We start from the raw sequence: 18,879 nt of genomic DNA, 5'->3' as shown, positions 1-18,879 counted from the left end.
TGATAAAAATGTTCTGGAATTAATGGTGATGGTTGCCCAGTATTGAGGATACTAAAAGCCACTAAATTATACACTTTAAAAGAGTGAATTTTATAATGTGAATTATATCTCATAAAGCTATTGTTAAAAACAAAAACAAACAAAAGCCTTGACATAAGAAATAAAGGCTAGTGTGGTTGGAGAACAGAGTGGTGGGATACAGTTTATTCATTCATTCAAAAATATATATTGTGTACTAATCATATATTTGAGATATTGTGAATACAGTATTAAATACAACAAAAATCTTTTGTCCTTACATGCTTAAATAGCTAGCACTTACATAGCACTTACTAAATATGAGACATTTTACTCACTGCTGTGTGTATATTAACCCAATTTTCATAATGACTCTATACCCATTATTATCCCCATTTCACAGATAGCACAGAGGTTAAACAACTCACTTTAGGTTCTGCAGTCAGAGTTAGGATCTCACCTTGCAGTGTGGCTTCTGCAGCTGGGTTTTTAGCCTCTAAACTGTTTTGCCCAAATTGCATTCCTACTGGACCAGTAGAGAGGAGTTGACTGGGCAGGGCCTAATGGGCCATTGTAGGGCGTTCAGTATTTATCCCTTGTGCAAAGTGACGTTATTGAAGGGTTCCAAGTAGTGAATAACGTAGTGATTCCTCTGGCTGGTTGGGGAGAATGGGTCAATGGGAGTCAAGAATTCAAGCAGGAGACCAGTTACTCATACAGTATTCTAGGTGAGAAGATTCTCAGGTCCGGGATGGTGGCATTCTTTCATTTAATCTTTTCAGTTCTGTGAGGTGGGTACTGGTGGCCTCATCTTACGGATGAGGGGAAAATTCAAGTCTCTGGAAGCTTTTAAGGCCTCAGAGCTGGTGCCATTTTTATCAAACATCTGATATAGCTGAATTTCTGAATCCAGGTCCTATATTTGGTTATTTAATGGTCAGTCAGATTTATGTATTCTCTCACCGTGAGGTTGAGAATGCGTTTTACAAAGGAAATGACCAAGGCTGAGAGGGACAGAACCTGCTCTGTTCGACCCCACCCTTCTCTGGGTTTCTGCAGGAGCCCACATACCTGATGCTCCCAACTTGTCTCCCTAAGTGAGGCCTTTCTAAAACACATGTGATTGGGTGGCTCCTAGGCCAGAAACCTTTTAGTGGCTCATCACCATTTAGATAATTCACATTCCATGACACTGAATCTGGAATCTCTCACTTCCCAAACTGCCCATGCCCTATGCTTGGTTCTTCAGTTTACCTGACAAACTTCTACTCATTTTTCAAGATCAAACTGGTATTGCCCATGGGATCCTTTCCTGTACAGAATCAGTGCTATCCAGAGTTGCAGCGGTATCTTTAGTTCCAGAAGGCTGACACATCCCAGGCCCTTCCCACAGGCCACTGAACAGGCTGATTTTTTTTTCCTCTTTCTTTATTGTTAGACACAATGTATAAACACATAAAACAGAAAACAGCAAGGATCCTCTTGGGCCTCAAAAAATAGCAAGGAAGAGGTTCCAGAAACGTTTTTTAAAGTACAAGACATATTAGTGCCCAGACCAAGGGTGTGGAAGGCAGGCCAGAACCAGCAGAGAGCTAGACTGAAGGCTCCTTCCTTCTCCCCAGGGCCAGGACTACCCCAGCAACCTTTTTCCCCAGCAGCCAGTCCACACAGGCAGAATGCCGACCAAGGGCAAACTCTACACCAGTGAGCCTTCCCCACTTGGAGAGAAGGGCAACACACAGGAGAACTAAAAGCTCCCTCCTCCCATCCTTGCTCTCCTCAGGGCTACAATTGAGGAAAAGGAAAGTAGTGTCCTGTGTCACTCTGATCCCCTCCCCAGCTGCCCTGGCCCTGATGTGCCCGTACTTGGCCTTTACCAAACTCTGTCCCAGCTCAGACCCTGACTAGACCCACCAGGTGCCCAAAAGTTCACTGGAGAGGGGTGGGGTGGTGAAAAGGCTGGGTGTGAAACCAAACATCTTTATTTGCAGTCGTCACAGGGGCCGTTTCTTGCTGCTTATTTGTTTGCTGGCCTGCTCTTCTAGCTGCATGGCCAGGCGCAAGGCCTTGATGACATCTGGAAGGGGAGGTGGCACACTCGTGTTAGTGGGAGTCTCAGAGGCCCCATCCTCCAGCCACACCCTGTCCAGCTGCACCCACCTCGCAGGGCTGAGAAGTGCTTGGCTTGCTGGGACAGGGCAGACTCTGCCTTGTTCACAAAGGTCTCCAGGTCATAGTCTGGCTGTTCGGTCATCTCGGAGAGCTCAAGCCAGCCTGGCCCTTGCTGCAACAACAGAGGGAGGACATTGTCGGTTTAACAATGACCAAACCAATTTAGCAAATCATTCCCGGGGCCCTACCATCTATAACGCAGATGCCTGTGCATGGCCAGGCATTTCTCCTGCCCCCTTATCCTCTCCTGCAGAAGTCCCTAGCTTGAATTCATCCTCTTCCCTACCCCAGACTTGTCTCTTATATCAAATGAATGTCATGTCTTGATTTCAAGCCAGAAATCTGAGAAACTTTATTCTTTTACCTTGCTTGTCCCCAAACCCAAATCAATGGTTCTTGAATTTCATGCCCTCACTCAAATCCCATGGCTATTGCCACTTTCAGTCTAGGTACCAACATCTCTCTTGAACATTTTCCAACAATCTCCTAACTGCTCTTAACTGTCTCTACTCACATTTCTCGACATCTCCAAATCAAGCTTCACACTGTGGCCACAGTGATGTACCCAAAGCTTTGAAATGACTATGCCACCACTCTGCTTAACTCCTTTCAAAGGCATCCACTGCCCTCATAATGAAGTCCAGGTCTCTAGGATGAACCATAAGACCCTTTAACACCAGGTCCCCACTGACCTATCCACAGCCTTAATCTCCCTCCATGATCTGCTCACATCTTTTGCTCTGAGCAGAGTGAACTTCTCATTTTTCCTGAAAGTACCATGTCCTTTCAAACATCTGTACCCCTGAGCACTCCAGGGAGGGAGGACATGCTTAAGCACTTATCCTTCACATTCTCTCCTCACTTCTAAGTGCCTCAAGCTCTTCCTTTCTGCTTTGCACTGAGCGCCCCACTGTTAGGATATACTTTCAGGGTTCCCCCCACATCTTTTCTTCCAGAGTAGGGATCATGGCAGTGCTAGCATCTACCACTTACTAAACACTGACCACATGCTAGGCAGTGCTAAGTGTTTTAAAAGCATGTCATTTAATTCTCAGACAAAACCATCCTGTCTTACCCATTTTAGGGATGAAGAAACTGAGGCCCAGTGAGGCTAAATGACTTTCAAAGGAAATTGGCTTATAAATAGAAGAATCGGAACTGATCAAGTCTTATTTTAGGGCCTCCCATCCATACTTCAAGTTTTTTGGTCCTTGGTCTCAGCATAGGAGATGACATATAGAAAGAAAGTACTCATTGAACGTTCAATGAATATAAGATAAGGTCCTTGCATATAAACCACCCTCCAAAACCCTCAATCAGGAGCATGTAGGAGAGACTAACTCCAGCTAGGAGGACCTGGAGGAAGGCCTGTGTGCCAGGCTGAAGAAGGGGGTGTGGTAATTAGTTGCCCTAGAACAGCTGGATGACTAAGTAGAGAATTAAAGAATGCTAGTGTAGAGGGCTGCCTCTTGCCGTGCCAACCTGAAGACTTATGGGAGTCACGTTCAAGGAATGATGCTGATCACAGCGGAAGGCCTGTGCTAGGGTGGGTACACAGTCCCTCCCCATCCAGGGCCAGCTCCCCACCTGTATAATCTCCTTGAGCTCTTCCATGGCCCTCTCTTCCAGCTCCCTGATCTGAGTCATGGCTTCATTAAAGCTGGACATCTGGGAAGACAATTCTTCCTCTTCCTTGGAGAACTAAGGGGGCCAAAAGGAGAGATGACAGTATGGCCCAGTTCCCATCTCAGCAGGCCACCTTTCTGTCTTGCCTGACCCCACCCTGTCCCTTACATCGCTTGCGATCAAGGCCCCATTAGAGCTGGCTTCCATCTCTTCTGTTTCCATTTGAGTTGGCTGCTCCCCACTGGGCCCACTGTGAGGGCTCAGCTCCTTGACCCTGAGAAAACAAGAAGGTCTCAGATCCCATAGTAACCTCCTTGGCACTCACAAGAGTGCTGCACCACTTGGACTGTGAGGCTTATGGCTGCAAGGGGATGGAGTAGCAGCTTTGCCTTTGGCCTAGGAGATGCTCATGCACACTGAATCCCCACCGAGGCCTGAAGGGGACTGGGACAGACCTTCTAGCGTCATGTCTGAACTCTCAAACCTCAGGTTCATTGAGTCACGGAAAAGTACACAGTAGGCGCTGAGGCCCCAGAGATCTCCTCCCTCTTTCACCACTGCCATTCCTTTCCCCTCTCCCACAGCCTTCTTCTCATCCCACCTGGCTGTAGGTACTGATACCTGTCTGCATATCTTAGTGTGTTTAAAGTATATTCGCAGGAGCTTATGCCCGGTGAGATCATGGCAATCTGCAAGAGAGGAAGTAAATGGGTGGTTAAAGGTTGAGAATCAAGGGAAGAGGCTGCCAGGAGTCTCTTCAAGCCACTGACACTCATATGGTATTGGGGGAGAGAGCTCGTTAAGCACCCACTCAAGTTGCCAGGCAACTTGCTCCATGAGCACTACAAATTAAGGCACCTGAAAAATTGGTTCTCTGCCTTTAAAAGGTACATCTGATTACCCCTTGCTTCTTTATCTGTTTACTGACTCATTCCTCACACCAAGGTCACACCTTAAGGCTCTGTGGCTCCTGCTGGAACCCTCAGTTTGCCCAGGCTCAGGGATAATGCCTCAGGGAGAAGGGTTTAGAGCTTAATCAGAAATTCCCATCTTCCTCATCAGGCAGGAGAGAAGATATTCCCTGGAGGTCATGGAGAGCAGACCCTAGCTAGAAGGGCCTGTGGATAAAACAAGGAAGGGACCCAAAGCCACTCAAGACCATAGCCCTTTCCTACTTCCTAGGCTGGGAGTCAAGGAATCTGAGGGAAGCCACAGAGGCCAGGACTTCTCTTCCCTGCTTCCCTAAAGGTCCTCATTCTGAATTCAGGAGCCTCCTTTCCACCAGTTAAGGGAGAAATGACCTCCCCCAAACCCATATGGTAGAGGGAGTTGCACAGACATACGGCAAAGGGAGAACATCCTTTCCTCCTCTCTTAGGTAGGCAAAGAGGAGCTTGGTGCTAAAAGGCAGGGGCTGAAGCCCAGTCAAGCTAGAGCCTGAAAACCCAGAGAGCCAAGGGCACCAGACCTCCTGCCCAGGACAGGACTAAATGTCCTCCTGCACCACCTTCCAAAGTGCCCCCACTCACCATGCAGGTCCTTGAGTTCTCCCCGATAAAGGAGTCCCGTAGCACCTGTGTCAGCTTGCTCTCGCGGAAGGGGGTGTGAGCCTTGTTCTGTCCTAAGGCCCTGATGCACTCCTGCAGGGCAACAGGTACAACTGAGGTCCTGTCCTTCCTCTCATGCTGCCTACTTCTTCCCTCCACCAGCAGCAGTCCTCCAGGCCAACCCGCTCTAGCTAGCCCCTGCTACCTTCAGAGCCAGGAGACTTTTGTTGATTTCTGCGCCTTCCATGCGGGTCTGCCTGTCAGCACTAGAAGTGTCCGCGCCTCGCTCATTCCCTGCCAGATCCACCAACGAGAACTTGCCATGCACCCTCCCTTTGGCTCGAAGAAGAATCTGGAAGCAGGCGTGGGAGCGGGAAGAGTTGGAGTTGGCAAATGTCTGCCCAGAGGTCCTGTGGCAAAGGAAGGCAAAGGAAGATTATGAACTTCTAAAGTCACCAGCCACCACGGCACCCCAGTCCACAGCAGTGAATTCTCTGGTAAGAGAGGGACACAGGTCAGGGCTCTAAGTTGTCCTGTGTCTTTTTGTCCCAGATTTCTGCCCTCTCAGGACAGTGGCTCTCCCTCTAGCTCTGTACCTAGTGTTTTCCTAGCACCCAAAGGACTGGATTCTGTGCAAGGGGATTGGACAGACCTGCCTGGGGAAATGGGGAAAGATGAGTTGCCTCTGTTCTGGGAGACATGGGGATGGAGGGGTTATCATGAACCATTTGGCAAAACTTGAGGCTCCCCGGGCCTCCATAAGCACTCCACTGTACCACGCCTAGGGCCCTGGAGGAAGAGTGCTTCTCGCTGCTACAGAGGAGCTATGGCCCCATCACTTCCAGCCTAGAACAGACCCAGGCCTCCTATCTCCCACCATAGAGGGAAGAACACCGAAGAGAAACCAGAGAAGTCAGAAGCATGCCTGTGGGGTAGGGGTCTGGGAATAAAGCCTGCCTTGCTTAGATTTAAGACCCTTTGACTTGTTCCTGATGAACCTGTGGCCCTGGGTCATCTGGCCCACTGAGACAGATCCCTTACGGTAGAGGCCTTTACGGCCCTCCCAAGCTGGGGAAAGCAGGGCTCTGTGGAAACACATGGGCTCAGAGCTAGTCTCTGTCACTTGAACTGGGCATTAGAAGGTGGCCCCTTCCCCTCACCAGAATTCCTACCTGCAGGCACTGCCTATGTCGATCATCTTGATGACATCGTCAGCACAGGTAACCAGGTGCTCTTGCAGCCCCACCACCTGCACCTGCTGCTTGCCATCCTCCAGCACGCGCAGTTTGGCCTTCTTGTTGAGCAGGTCGAACAGCTGTGCCAGGCAGGGAAACAAAACTAAGGCCATCAGGTGCCAGGCACCCCACCTGATTCCTCCTTCAGAGCCTGTCTCAGCTTAGACAAGTGCTGGCAGCAGGAAATGCAGAGAAAAGATAAGCTGGGTAGACTAGCAGAGGGCAGTAAACTTGAGTTCTGAACTGGTCTGCCTCAGTTTGATGCAACTCTGCTACTTTATTAGCTGTGTGAGCCTGGGTAAGTACTTAACTACTCTAGGCTTATTTCCCAGCTGCAGAATAGTGATGGTAAAGTTTCCTTATAGTGTTATGATAAATGAAACAAGTGCTTAGATTAGTACGTAGCACATTATGTCACGTTAATAATCGACATTAGCTATTATTATCTAGATCCCAGTCTGAGGAAGGCAAGTTGGCAAAAACAGAGTAGAGTGTGTATATATATGTATACACACATGAGGGAGAATGGATATGAGAATGAATGTGCATGCTCAGAAGACGAGAGTTACAAAGGAGGAGGGCTGAGGGAGCACCGGGCATACACAATGCAAATTTTCCCATCTGAGAGGGAGCCCTGAGGAGTCTACCTGCCATACTTGTTGAGTTTCGGTACCAACCTACCATTAGATGAAACCCCACCCACACACCCACCCACCTACCCACATGTCAGGGCAGAGTAGCCCAAAGGCTTCACAGCCCATAGGCTATTTGGCTTCTACAATTTCTAGCCAATCTCAAGGTTTTAGAAAGTTCAGAGGCCCCAACAGTATAAACAGGGACTCCCTGCCAGCTACCTTCCCATTATAAATCTCGAAAAATGTCACATAGACTTCCAGGCCCAGGTTCCGGTAGCGGGGCTGATTCTTCAGGAGGAAGACATCGCGGGCTGTGGGAGAGAGCCTGGATTAAGTAAGCAACCTGCCTTTCTATGCCCAACCCCATTGTGGCAGAACACGGTACTTACAGGCCATTGCATAGATCCCTTTGGATGCATTCTGGGCTTTCCCGGAGAGGTCTCCGCCCATAGTCTGCAAATGGACGGGGCAAAAGACCTTGGTAAAGGGCCCTTGGCCTAAGCTAGAGCACTACTGGCTCCATCACCACAGTGGGCCACACCTAAGCTGGGAGGCTGGATGGACTTGCTAAGGCCCCTCCCTGCCCCTGACACAGTAAGTGTATCTGGTGATGGGGCATCTGCACTAAAGGGACTTTCTGCAAAAAACTATCTTTCTTTTTAGAGACCCAGTATTGCACATGCGCAGGCTCATTCCCTGCCACACTTAAATACTCACATGTGTCTTGCCACTTCCCGTCTGGCCATATGCAAAACAGGTTGCTTTTCCACCTTGGAAAATTGTGTGTACCAGTGGCCTTGCTGTGAACCTACAGGAGAAAAGAGAGAGAAGAAGTGGTTATCTCTCCACAAAATGTGCATCCGGAAACATGGTCCTGCTGCCCTTTGACTGCAGAACTCCCGGGTCCTTAATTTCTCTTTCCAAGCACTAGCACTCCTCTCCTGCAAAGTGGTTCCACTGGACCCCCCTTTTTCACAAATCTGAAATTCTCCTACCCATTTGGGGAGGGCTAGACTGGCCTGCTGAGAGCAAGTTCATGTTCTACATGCTAACTGAGCCATCAGGCCCTCCTCTGACCCTGGAGACACAAGAAAAAAGCCTGAGCTTAGCAGCCAACTTCCAGTATAAGATATACTGTAAAGATCGAGGAAACCCTAGAGTAGGAGGCTTTGTGGGCCACATAGTTCTGTCACATTTTTTTAATGATCCTTTAAAAACATTCTTAGTTGGAGAGCCAATACAGAAAGGGATAGTGAGCCAAATCTGGCCCCAAAGTTTGTCAACTTCTGGTTTAGAGCAGTGTTGTCCAACAGAACTTTCTGTGATGCCTTTTCTGTGCTGCCCAACAGTAGCCACTTCCACACGTGGCTATCCGGCACTTGAGATGTGCTGAAGAATTGTATTTTTAACTTAACTTTTATTTAAAAAGCTGCATAAGGCTACTGGGTGCTATATTGGACAGAGCAGTCTTAGAATTTGCTGAGTCTGCTAAGCCCAGAGGGTAACGGGGTGGCTGCATAAGACACTGGAAGAATCCCTGGAGCCTGTCCAGCCCAGCCTCATAGAGCGCAGTGGGTAACACCTCACTTCTGATCCACTCAAGGATGGGCCGCTAAAGCTGCAAAATGGCATGTGGCAGCCTAAATGGGCCTCCCTGAAGCCATTGAGAGCCAGCTGTGTGTGATAGCTGATTCAAAGAAAACATGAGAGGAGGCCGGGAAGGGCTTCAGAGTTCAGCACGTCTGAACCTATAGGAAGTTCATGGAAAAGTCAAAAGGGGGCAGCAGGGGTGGGTGGAGGGAAGAGGAACAAAAAGAGGCAAGGGACTAACCTATAGACAACTTCATTTGAAGCCGTTTCATCGAATGCAAAGTCAAAGCAGAATGCTTGGTTCTCCAGATACTTTGTTAAGTCCACTTTTAACTTGGGCTCGTGTACAAAAAGGAGACATTTGCTAGGAACGGAAATCACATCAATTTCTTTCTTGGTCAATTCTGCAGAAGGAGAGTATTTTCAGGGGATGGTCTCTGGACACAAGAACCCTCCGTCAGTCCAAAGCCTCTTTCTGACAGAATGAAGTTTACCTTGTTTATTTAGCGGGCGTTTCCTAACACAAACACATATCCTGTGCTCTTCGATCTTCGAGAGGATGAGAAGATAACCAATCAACAAAAAAAGTTAGGGCAGTATTGAAAGAAAGCTTATCCAGAATCCCTTCCCTTCTAACCCCTCTCTGGCACAGTCAGGGGCCAAGATCTAACACTAGGACCCCGCCTTCCCCATTAGTTACTCTACAGCATAAGAAGGTAGCTCGGAATTTTCTCCCCAGTTTTCTCGCTCTGCTGCCTACATGAAATTTCAGCACACTTCCATGATTAGTAAGAGTCTGGCCAACCTATGGAATGGGGGTGGGTGGGGAGTTTGTAAAGATTAGACTCTCCTATGCAGGCCTCACTAGCTCTAGCCCACCAAAGGATAGTTAAAATAAACTTGCAAGGGTGAATGAAGATTCCTGAACGCTCTGACACCCTTAAAGGGAAGTGTTCTGTCTCTTAACTGTACAACTACTCAGGAAGGAAAGGTAGAAAGAAGCCCTTAGGTTTACTTACAGGATCAGTCATAGTAAGTGGATGACAATCCAAAGTAGCCCGAAATTCTTTAATCATCCGGGCGAATTCCCAGTTTGGAAAGCTGTTGTCATACTCCTGTTTGGGACAAAAGAAAAACGAAACTGACTGCTAAGATCTAAGTGCTCTCAGATCTCACTGCTGAGCAGAAGCAACATTTCTTTATGTGCATACAGTCTATCAGTTGACAAAGCCCCCACATGATCTCACTTCCTCCCACACTGGCTCCAGGCTGAGAACCCAGGAACAAAGCCCTGGGAATAGAGATTGGCAGGGGGCCCTAGGAACTGGCGCAAGGGCCACTGTCCCACATCTTAGAAGATCAGAAGGGCTGGGATTCCCCAGAGCAAGTAACCCAACTAAGGGGAAACGCTCCAAACCCAACTCCACCGCAGCACCTCCACCACATGTACACGGTTGGGTCGGCGGAAACTGTGCCCAGCAGCCCTGCTGGCCACTGAACTACACGATGGGCATGCCTGCTAGACAATCAGCATGAAGTAGTCCTCATCTGAGGGCCTTCAGAAAAATATGGGACTTATTTGTTCTCTGAATCCTGATAAGACACCAGTTAAACTTCCTGGATATCAGAATTGGAGCCTCAGTATTACTAGGACCCAACCCTATCTGTGTTGCATTTAAGTTAAGGATACCTGTCCAAAACCCTTGCCCAAGAAAGGTACCTGAGCTCGCTTTATTCTCATTTCAGAGTTCTGGGCCCTCTTCTCTTCCCGCTTGTTCTTCATTTTTTCCATTTCCTTCACAATACATGATTTCCTCCGAACTAGGGGGGAAAAAGCCCATTCTTTTACTTGTCTAGGCTAGTCAGGCTGCTCTTCTCTGGCTGTTGTACTGAGTCCTGGGCCTTACCCAAAACTAGGCCTTCTCTAGACCCTTGCTCTTACATCACCATATGCAAGGAGAGGAAGAAATAGATGTGACTCGGGATGGACAACTTCACAAAGTAAAGATTTGCTAACACGAGCACCCCCAGGTCTAACCCAAGTTCTCCCCATACCTCTGTGGCACTTTCTCAACAACCAGAAGAGGTGAGACTATCCCTGCTTGGTCTTAATGGTCATTCTGGGCTGTTCTTCAGGTCAGCGGAGACTATAGCTGTGACAACACCTCCATTACATCAGAAGGCTCCTGCCAGCTTATAGGGATGGGGTCACCTCTTGTGAAAGATTGACTTCATGGCCACAAGGAAACATACCCCCATGTGACAAATACGGTTTGAACTCAGATGCCCAGGCAAGCCACGTTTGAGACAGGATGTAACCACTTGTCCTGTTCTAGGGGCAGGGCAGCAGGCAGCTCAGCGTGTCTACCTGAGTTCACAGGGTTTGCAGAAGAGCTGCCTCGGATGGAATGGACTTGCTCTTCTACCTCTTCGCTGACCATCGTCAATGGTATTTCAGCCACTGCAGGGCAGGAAGGCCTAGCGGGGCCAGCTGTAGGGGAACAAGAGTCATTGGAGAAACAGGCAAGCATATCGCAGCTGTGCTCATCTGACCCCCAGTGGGTCATGGGCCTGGAGAAGCGTGACTAACTACCAGCTCAGCAAGGGCTCTGGCTCCTGTAGTGTGAGCAGAGCTTGCACTTTCCTCTTTACCTCAGCCCGCACCCTGAACCCAACCAGTATGTCTACAGGGGCTGGCTCCAGGGGTCAAATAATTCTCAAAAGGATGTGTGAATTGCTCAGTATGGGTTTCGCCATGAAGGGGAAAGCTTTTAAAGGCCTGAACTCTTTAGGCTGGACCCAAACATGGGTTCTTAGGCCAGCCCTTTCTACTCGTCTGGGAGAAAAGCCAAGCCTTCTGACTTCTCAAAAACCTTGGAACCCAGGTGGCTAACAGGAGGAAAGACTGAACAGCCAGGAATAATGGGAACTCGAGCAACAACTAACCATATTGATTCAATCCATAAAGATACAACCTGTGACTTTTTACTTCTAGTATTTAGTCGTGACCCTTTTGTTTACCTTCATTTTATTAGAGCTGAATTTGATATATATAAGATGTAATGACTGTGTATCTTATAAAATCTGCATCCTTTTTATATCTAATAAAAGTTGACAAAGATATTTTAAAAATTCCATACAAAGTCCAAAAAGAGAAAAAGCAAATTCATGCTTTCAGAAGTCAGGATTATAAGTACCCTTGGGGCTTAGTAACTAGAAGGGCACCTGAGGAAGACTTTTAGGTGCTGGTAATGCTGTTTGATCTGAGTGTTAGTTACATGAGTGTGTTCAGAACATGTACTCCGTGATTGTTCACTTTTCTGTACATACTGTATATTATGTTTCGATAAAGTTGAAAAAGTAAAATGAGATCATTTCCAGATAAGGGAGTAGTGGGGCAGGGGCAGAACAGCAGTGAAGCTAGGGGAGTGTGGAATCTTAGGATATTCCAGAACAGGTTTAGGGCAATGTGTGAGATGCTGCTCCAGGGCTTCAAACAGGAAGACAGATGAACAGATTCATTACTCACCGGGAACTGAAAACTGCTTGCGAGAATTTGCAGATGCAGGCAGCTCCACCTCCATATCATTTTCCTCAGTGGTGATGCGAACCTCTGAGACAGTGGACATGCGAGTGGAGCGGCTTCGGAGACCTGAAGAACCGGGAGGAGCAGCCAATCAGTGCAGCATGATCAGGAAGGCCGATGGGGGCAACCCTCCAAGATTCTATACAAGGTCAGATGGGTCCCGTCCACCAAGAAAGGAGCCTACCAATTTCCCATTCCTTCCACCCGAGGAAAGGAAAAACTAGAAAGGCTAAGTACTAGTGACCCAAAAACTAATTTGTTCCCATTCTGCAAATCCGAGAGTTTGTGAGGGTAAGTATATCTCCCTCAAGAGCATCTGTCTTGAGTAAATGGAGGGACCTACAGCCAATCTGAAATCATTTCTGAAGAGGCAAACCTAATCCTTGAAAAAGAGCATTATTAATCTTAGAGCAACACCTACCATTCCACAAACAATCTTCCCATACCTCAAAACAACATTATAAATATCAGTATTCCCATCTCATGGAAGAAGACATTAAGGCTCACATAAATTAAGTAACTTGCCCAGTGTCACTCAACTGTAAGTATCATAGCCAGAATGTGAACTCAAGCCTGTCAGAATCCAAAGCCTGGGCTTTTCCCACTGCTTCAGGATGCCTTACAGAGCCAGGCCTGGGCCACATCATCAGAAACCTATGGGATCAGCTATATTGATTGTTTGAAATTTTAAAAGAATGCTTAACTGAGAGAAATAATTGAGTTATATTTTAATTCTTGTCAATTTCTACCTATCTATATAGTTTCCCTCCATAAGAGAGAAACAATTCACTTATAAAGTCACAAATTTGGAAATAGAACACATAGTGTCAGATAGGCAAAGATCAACTTGTACTGAATTCTTCAGTCTCCTACATTTAGGCTAATCTGATAGCTGTATATAATCATGTCTTTCATAAAGAATATAAATTATTATGATTTTCCTATTTCCCAAAGATTTGTAATCTTGTATTTCATTTCTACTATTTAATAGCATGCACCTTTATTAAGACTTTTTTTTCCACCAAAAGGAGCTGTGGCAATATTCTTTGGGGTCATGCATGTGGAATGAGACCACTGCCACTCCTGTCCCTCCTGTAGGCTCTTATGGTATAGCCAACAAGAGAGGGCTAGCACACACAACACCACTCATGCTCAACCCAAGTTTGCAACTGCATCACCTTTCACCTTGGGCCTCCCGTAACCTGAAGCTTCACCCAAGCAGTTATCTGGTCAGGGCAGTGATAACCTCTGGACTGGGATAGGCCTTGCAGGTATAGCTGGCTCTGAACAAACAATAAGCTGGATTTCTTGGGCAGTTTGTGCCTATAGCCACACTCTATGGTCACAGACTATTGTAATCAAGGTAGGTTTATGGTGATTACTTATGTAGAGAAAGCCCAACCTTCTCCTAGACTTTGAGGCATTGCTCAATCTCACCCACCCCACCTCACCCCCAGATCTCTATAGCACCATTGACTATACAGCTCAAACCTAGCTTTTCTCACAGCCTGCTCACCGACTCAGACCACATAGAAGCCACCTGCTACATTAGAGCAATGAGCTTACTTCGGAGCTTCCTGAGCCCCAGGAACACCATTTCTGGCACACGCCCCATGACAAGAAGCCAGAAGAGATCCATTTACCTTCCTTTGGAGCGGGAATTTTGGAGTTGACTGATCTGCGTTTTTGTTTCTGAAAAACAAAACAAATCACTACATTATATGGCTCTTATCAATTCTCAAAGGCCCATGTGCTGTGCTGAAGTCCTAGGCAGTCCCAGAAAACCCAGCAAAGAGCCAGCAAGTCAAGTGGACCACCTGGGGCACTGGCTGCAGGTCCACAGATGACAGGCACCTACCTGAACCGTTACATTCTCCTGCAGGGGCAGATTGTCCTTCGGGTGTAGGGGAAGAAGCTGTAAGAGTTCTGGGTTTATTGCGGCCACATCATCGAAATCAATCTACAAGGAGCAAGTAAAAGTTTCAGTGAAACAACACAGCTTGTTCAATCAAACTGCATCTCTACAACCAACGCTTCCCCTTGATTCAGACTACCAACTTTAAGTTCCGCCAAGTACTAACAGCTAAAAATAAATATTTATTCCTTAGTCATGGTTTACCATCTAGATGGATATTGGTTTCTGATTTCTAAGCTAATGGGAGATGCCAGGGATGAGAACGAGGTGAAGAGGAAGACAGGCAGGCAGGCAAACCGTCAAGTAGTCCACAGTAGATCTAGGCCACTTGGCTCCCCTACTGTTCTGCTGGACAGTGGCGTCCTGCTGGGCACAGTGCTCCGAATATCTCTTGTTGGCTGACACGGAAGAGGAAACAAGTTCTAACTGTCCCGGTGATAGTAAAAATGGAGGGCCCTTCAGGATCTTATGGGCAGGGACAAGTTCCCGAGAGCTGCTACCTAACCCTAAGTCTACCTACATTTTCTAATGGGCCCAGAAACTTCTTCCCAATCACAGTGTCTGGCTCATGACTGCAGTGAGGTCATAATTCTAGGTTTACATCACCAGAGTCCTGAAATCCTCTAGAAACAACTCAAAACTTCATCTGCATACTTCACAGCAGGTTCAAACACACCAAAATAGCACCAACTTGGTTATTTGTACTTCGGAATGCAACAGAACAGAAGCATGGATAAGAACTCTCACCAGGGTGAGAGCTTTACCTTCTACTTATGCAACCTATATTTATTAACTAGCGTAATAAAACATTTATTAGGCATAAGTAAGGCAGAAGAAAGAAAGTACTAAATGATGAATTAAGACATATATCTCCCTTGCCTTCAGTGAGCTCTCATTCTAATGGAGGGAAGTCACATGCACAACAGGCTAGAAACCAAAGCAACATAGGATAGATGAGGAGGAGAGAATCAAGGAATACAAAAGCTGGCAAGTACTTCAGTAACCACACTTCTATTCACTTTTCTTGGACAGCTACAGACCCCTACTATACAACCCTCCCCCATTTCTAACTCCTAAACTACAGAGAGCATAAATGACATAGGAGATCAGAGTTGTAACCCTAATTCTGACATTAACTGATTCTCACGTTGATGATTTAGAGTGAATATCCCAGGAGGAAGGAACAAGAGAGTGTGAAGGCAGCAGGGCACTAGGCATGGTCAGAGTGAGGTGCTGCCCCATTTGCCCCTAGCGCAGGATACTATGTGTGGTACAAAGAAAAAAGTTGATAAGGATCAAATCTTGAAATGGCTTTGAATGCCTAAGAATTCTGAACCTGATTCCACAGGCAATATTTAAGCTGGAGTAAGACCCAAAAAGAGCTGTATTTCTAAACAAACAACAACAAAAACAAACAAACAAACAAACAAATCACAAGGAATTATAATAGCTGGTTAAAAGAAATCTTAGGAACCTCTTGATTCAAGGGCAGATAATGTATTCAATCCTTTTCTCAAATATACTATCTAAATATCTCCATATCTACCATAAGTCACCATGCTGAGCAAGCCCGTTAAATGTGTTATTGCATTAAGCTCCATGAAAGAGGGTCCAGGTCTGTCTTATTTGCCTCTGTATTCTCCAGCACCAAATATACTGTCTGGCATTTTGTAACCAGTACAAAAGGATTTGTTGAATAAATCCTCACAACAACCCTATGAGGAATATTTTATTATCATCCTCATTTTATAAATGAGGAAATTGAATTGCTAAGAGGGGCGGAAACATGCCTGAGAACACATAAAGTAGTGGCAGAGCCAGACTAGAATCCAGGTTTTCATACTCCTAGCCTGGTGACCTCTTCACCAGATGCCTCTAAAATATAAATGTCTTAGTCACATCTCTTCTTTTTTCAAAATCCTCCCAAGGCACTACCTACAGAGTAAGACCGCAAACATCTTAGTGCCAGATAAAGACCTAGCACCAGCTTCTTCACTAGTCCCCATGTGGGCCATCCGCTAAACCTTCCTGCCTCACCCCCACAAGCCCAACTCATCCTGAGTCCCATCTCTAGCACTATTTATCTGTGCCATTCATCACAAGTTGCCTTCTGTTATTTCGTATTTTGGAAACATAATTTTGTCTTCTCAACTAGGTTATCAATTTTGCTCCCCAAACAAATTATTATATGCACTCAAAAGCTAGCTTGGGTGAGCAAGGTTTTAGGATTCTCTGCAGTTTGCTTTTACAAACACACCAGAAACTATTGATTGCTTCAATTTAGAACAGGCTTGACTAAGCAAAATCCCAATGCATCCAAAGAGGACTATGTTTAAAATTAGGAAGGACAACACAGCATCAAAAACAGGGCTGTCACAGGTTCCATTTTCATACAGATCTTTCAGGTAGGAAGGTGTTACATGTGGTGGAGGCACACTCATAGAACTTACCTCTTTGCCCTTTGTGGCACCTCCTTCTGTCCATTCCACTGAAACACAGGCTTTCTCCAAGTTCACAGTCCTTACATTGGCACTGTGAATTAAGCCTATAGTATGAAAAGACCAGTTACCCATCTTTTTCACTTTTAGGATTCCTCAGAGATTCTCAATGTAGAGTTGATCTGAAAAAATGGACAGCTGCCTTTCTTTATTTTTAACACTAGGAGGCAAATAAACCTCCTGGCATTTCACCCTTAGAACATCCCATAGTGAGGTAGGCAGGGAACAAGTCTTAAAATGGAGTTGCAGGGGCTAAGGATTCAGCCCCACTCAACAGAGAGCCTACAGTGGGGTGAAGGTATGTTTAGCAAGGGAGTCACTCTAGGCCTTAGGTGAACTGTTCTGCAACACAGGACCGAAGCTCTAGCGCCCTCGGGTTTCTCTACCTCACTCCAGACGGTTATCTATGACCATTCTCCTAATGACACAAGTATTAGATCTGCCAGAGCTGCAGTAGCTGCTAACCAAAAAAAAATTGCAAGCTCCTAAAGAGCAGGGATCTGTTCTGTCTAGTTACCCTGAATCCCAGTGCCCGACATGCTACAGAGAGCCAAGGTCTTTACAAGAGCAGGCAGTTTCAGGGGAGAATTTTGGAGGGGAAGTGAAACTGGCGACCCTAACTTCGCTGGGAGGTCCACTGATGCGGAGCCCCGCCTACTCCCGGAGGATGGCGAGGGGGCCCGCTGCCAGTGTAGAGGCCCCTGGTCCGGGGCAGGGAAGGCCAATTGCCAGTGCAGAGACCCGGACCTGGGGTGGGGGATGTTCCTCGACAGTGTCTCAGGCCCTCTGCCGTTTGGGGAGGGGCAGTAATTTCAGCCATCTCACAGCCCATGGGTCCCCCTGGCCTCAGGACCCCGCCCCTCACCATTACTGCGTTGGATCTTGATGGCGAGACCGGGAAACAAGCGGGCCTGAAGCGACGAGTCCATTGAGCAACCGGCAGGTGCGCCAGAAAGAAACTACAACTCTGCTAACTCTACGAAGTTTTAACGCCGCGTAAACCGCCGCAGTTTAAATCCCGCGCGCTAGCGTCCCTGGCGCGTCATCACGCTGTCGCCGGCTTCGCCTCCGCCAGTCAGTGGCGCTCCGCGAAGCCTTTCGGGATACGAGGTCTCCGGTCGGTCTTCCGGGGCCTGGGACCGCCCACTTGTCCGGCCCCCACTCTTGAGCGCAGGGACTGCTGGGAACTTCGGCAGCCCGCGAGACCAGAGTGTTTTTGTTCCTGGAGTAATAGCCAAGGACCTTTCTGTGCTGCTGGGTTTCCCAAAACTGAGGAGCTTCAGCGTGGTGTTTGGCTGAGGGCTCTGGGGTCCTACAGACATGGGTTCGAATCCCGACTCCTTCAGTTATTAGCTTGGTGACCGCGGACAAGTTGGAAACTTGACCCTCGGTTTCCTTTTTCGCACAATGGGGAGCATGTTTCCTCCCTCGCGGAGTTATTGCGAAATTTAAAGGAGAGACTATGTTTAAAGTGCCTGGATGACACAGACTCACTATTCACTAGATATCTGTTGTGTCTATCATGTGCTAGGCCTGGTGCTAGGTGTTGGAGATAGTAGTTTTTACTTTCCTTGACCTCTCACATTTCTAGTATGAACGGAGTAGAAAAGTAAATAACAAATCGTGGTAAGTGCTCTGAGAGAAACAGAACTGGGGTAGTGAATAATGTGGGAACCTACTTTAGATAAAGTGGCCGGGAAAGCAATCTTTGAAGTGTTATTTAACCGTAGTCCAGAAAACGAGGAACAGGCCATATCAAAATGGAGGGCAGGGAGGTGGAGAACTTTTCAGACCAAGATCTTAGAATGGTATGTGCAAAGGCTCTGAGGCAGGAAAGAACTTGGTCTGGAGGAACGGAAAAAGCCAGTGTGGCTGGAAGGCAGTAGGTGAGGGGGAGAGGAGTAAGATCATTTAGCTATCTTGAAGTTTATAGTAGTAATTTTGGCTTTTATTCTAAAGAAAAGTAATTGAAGAAGTTTAAGCAGAGGAGTGACAAGATCTGAGTTGCATTTGCTTTTATGTCAGGCTTCCTGCTGTGTGGTTTGAAGGGGGCAAGAC

General features: G+C 47.0%; 1 protein-coding gene and 1 long non-coding RNA gene across 2 annotated transcripts; one reads left to right on the top strand and one right to left on the bottom strand.

Moving 5' to 3' along the window:
- Positions 1–189: 189 nt before the first annotated feature.
- Positions 190–17,910, bottom strand: KIF2C (kinesin family member 2C). Its single transcript, XM_011367566.2, has 21 exons — positions 17,687–17,910; positions 16,774–16,868; positions 14,267–14,368; positions 14,052–14,100; positions 12,352–12,474; positions 11,191–11,313; positions 10,543–10,643; positions 9,842–9,937; positions 9,317–9,371; positions 9,064–9,226; positions 7,950–8,040; positions 7,622–7,685; positions 7,452–7,543; positions 6,535–6,677; positions 5,568–5,772; positions 5,345–5,455; positions 4,438–4,505; positions 3,985–4,090; positions 3,778–3,891; positions 2,179–2,302; positions 190–2,095 (listed from the first exon to the last, which is right to left on the bottom strand). Exons 1-21 carry the CDS (start codon positions 17,748–17,750, stop codon positions 2,013–2,015), a joined length of 2,172 nt encoding a protein of 723 aa, XP_011365868.1. The 5' UTR covers positions 17,751–17,910; the 3' UTR covers positions 190–2,012.
- LOC111744426 lies at positions 5,769–6,329 on the top strand. Its single transcript, XR_002782146.1, has 2 exons — positions 5,769–5,859; positions 6,148–6,329. It is a non-coding gene; the product is annotated as an uncharacterized LOC111744426 (long non-coding RNA).
- Positions 17,911–18,879: the final 969 nt, after the last annotated feature.

The sequence above is a fragment of the Pteropus vampyrus genome, unplaced genomic scaffold (genome assembly GCF_000151845.1).
Source record: "Pteropus vampyrus isolate Shadow unplaced genomic scaffold, Pvam_2.0 Scaffold135, whole genome shotgun sequence".
Lineage (NCBI taxonomy): Eukaryota > Metazoa > Chordata > Mammalia > Chiroptera > Pteropodidae > Pteropus > Pteropus vampyrus.
This window is presented reverse-complemented; position numbering and strand designations above follow the sequence as displayed.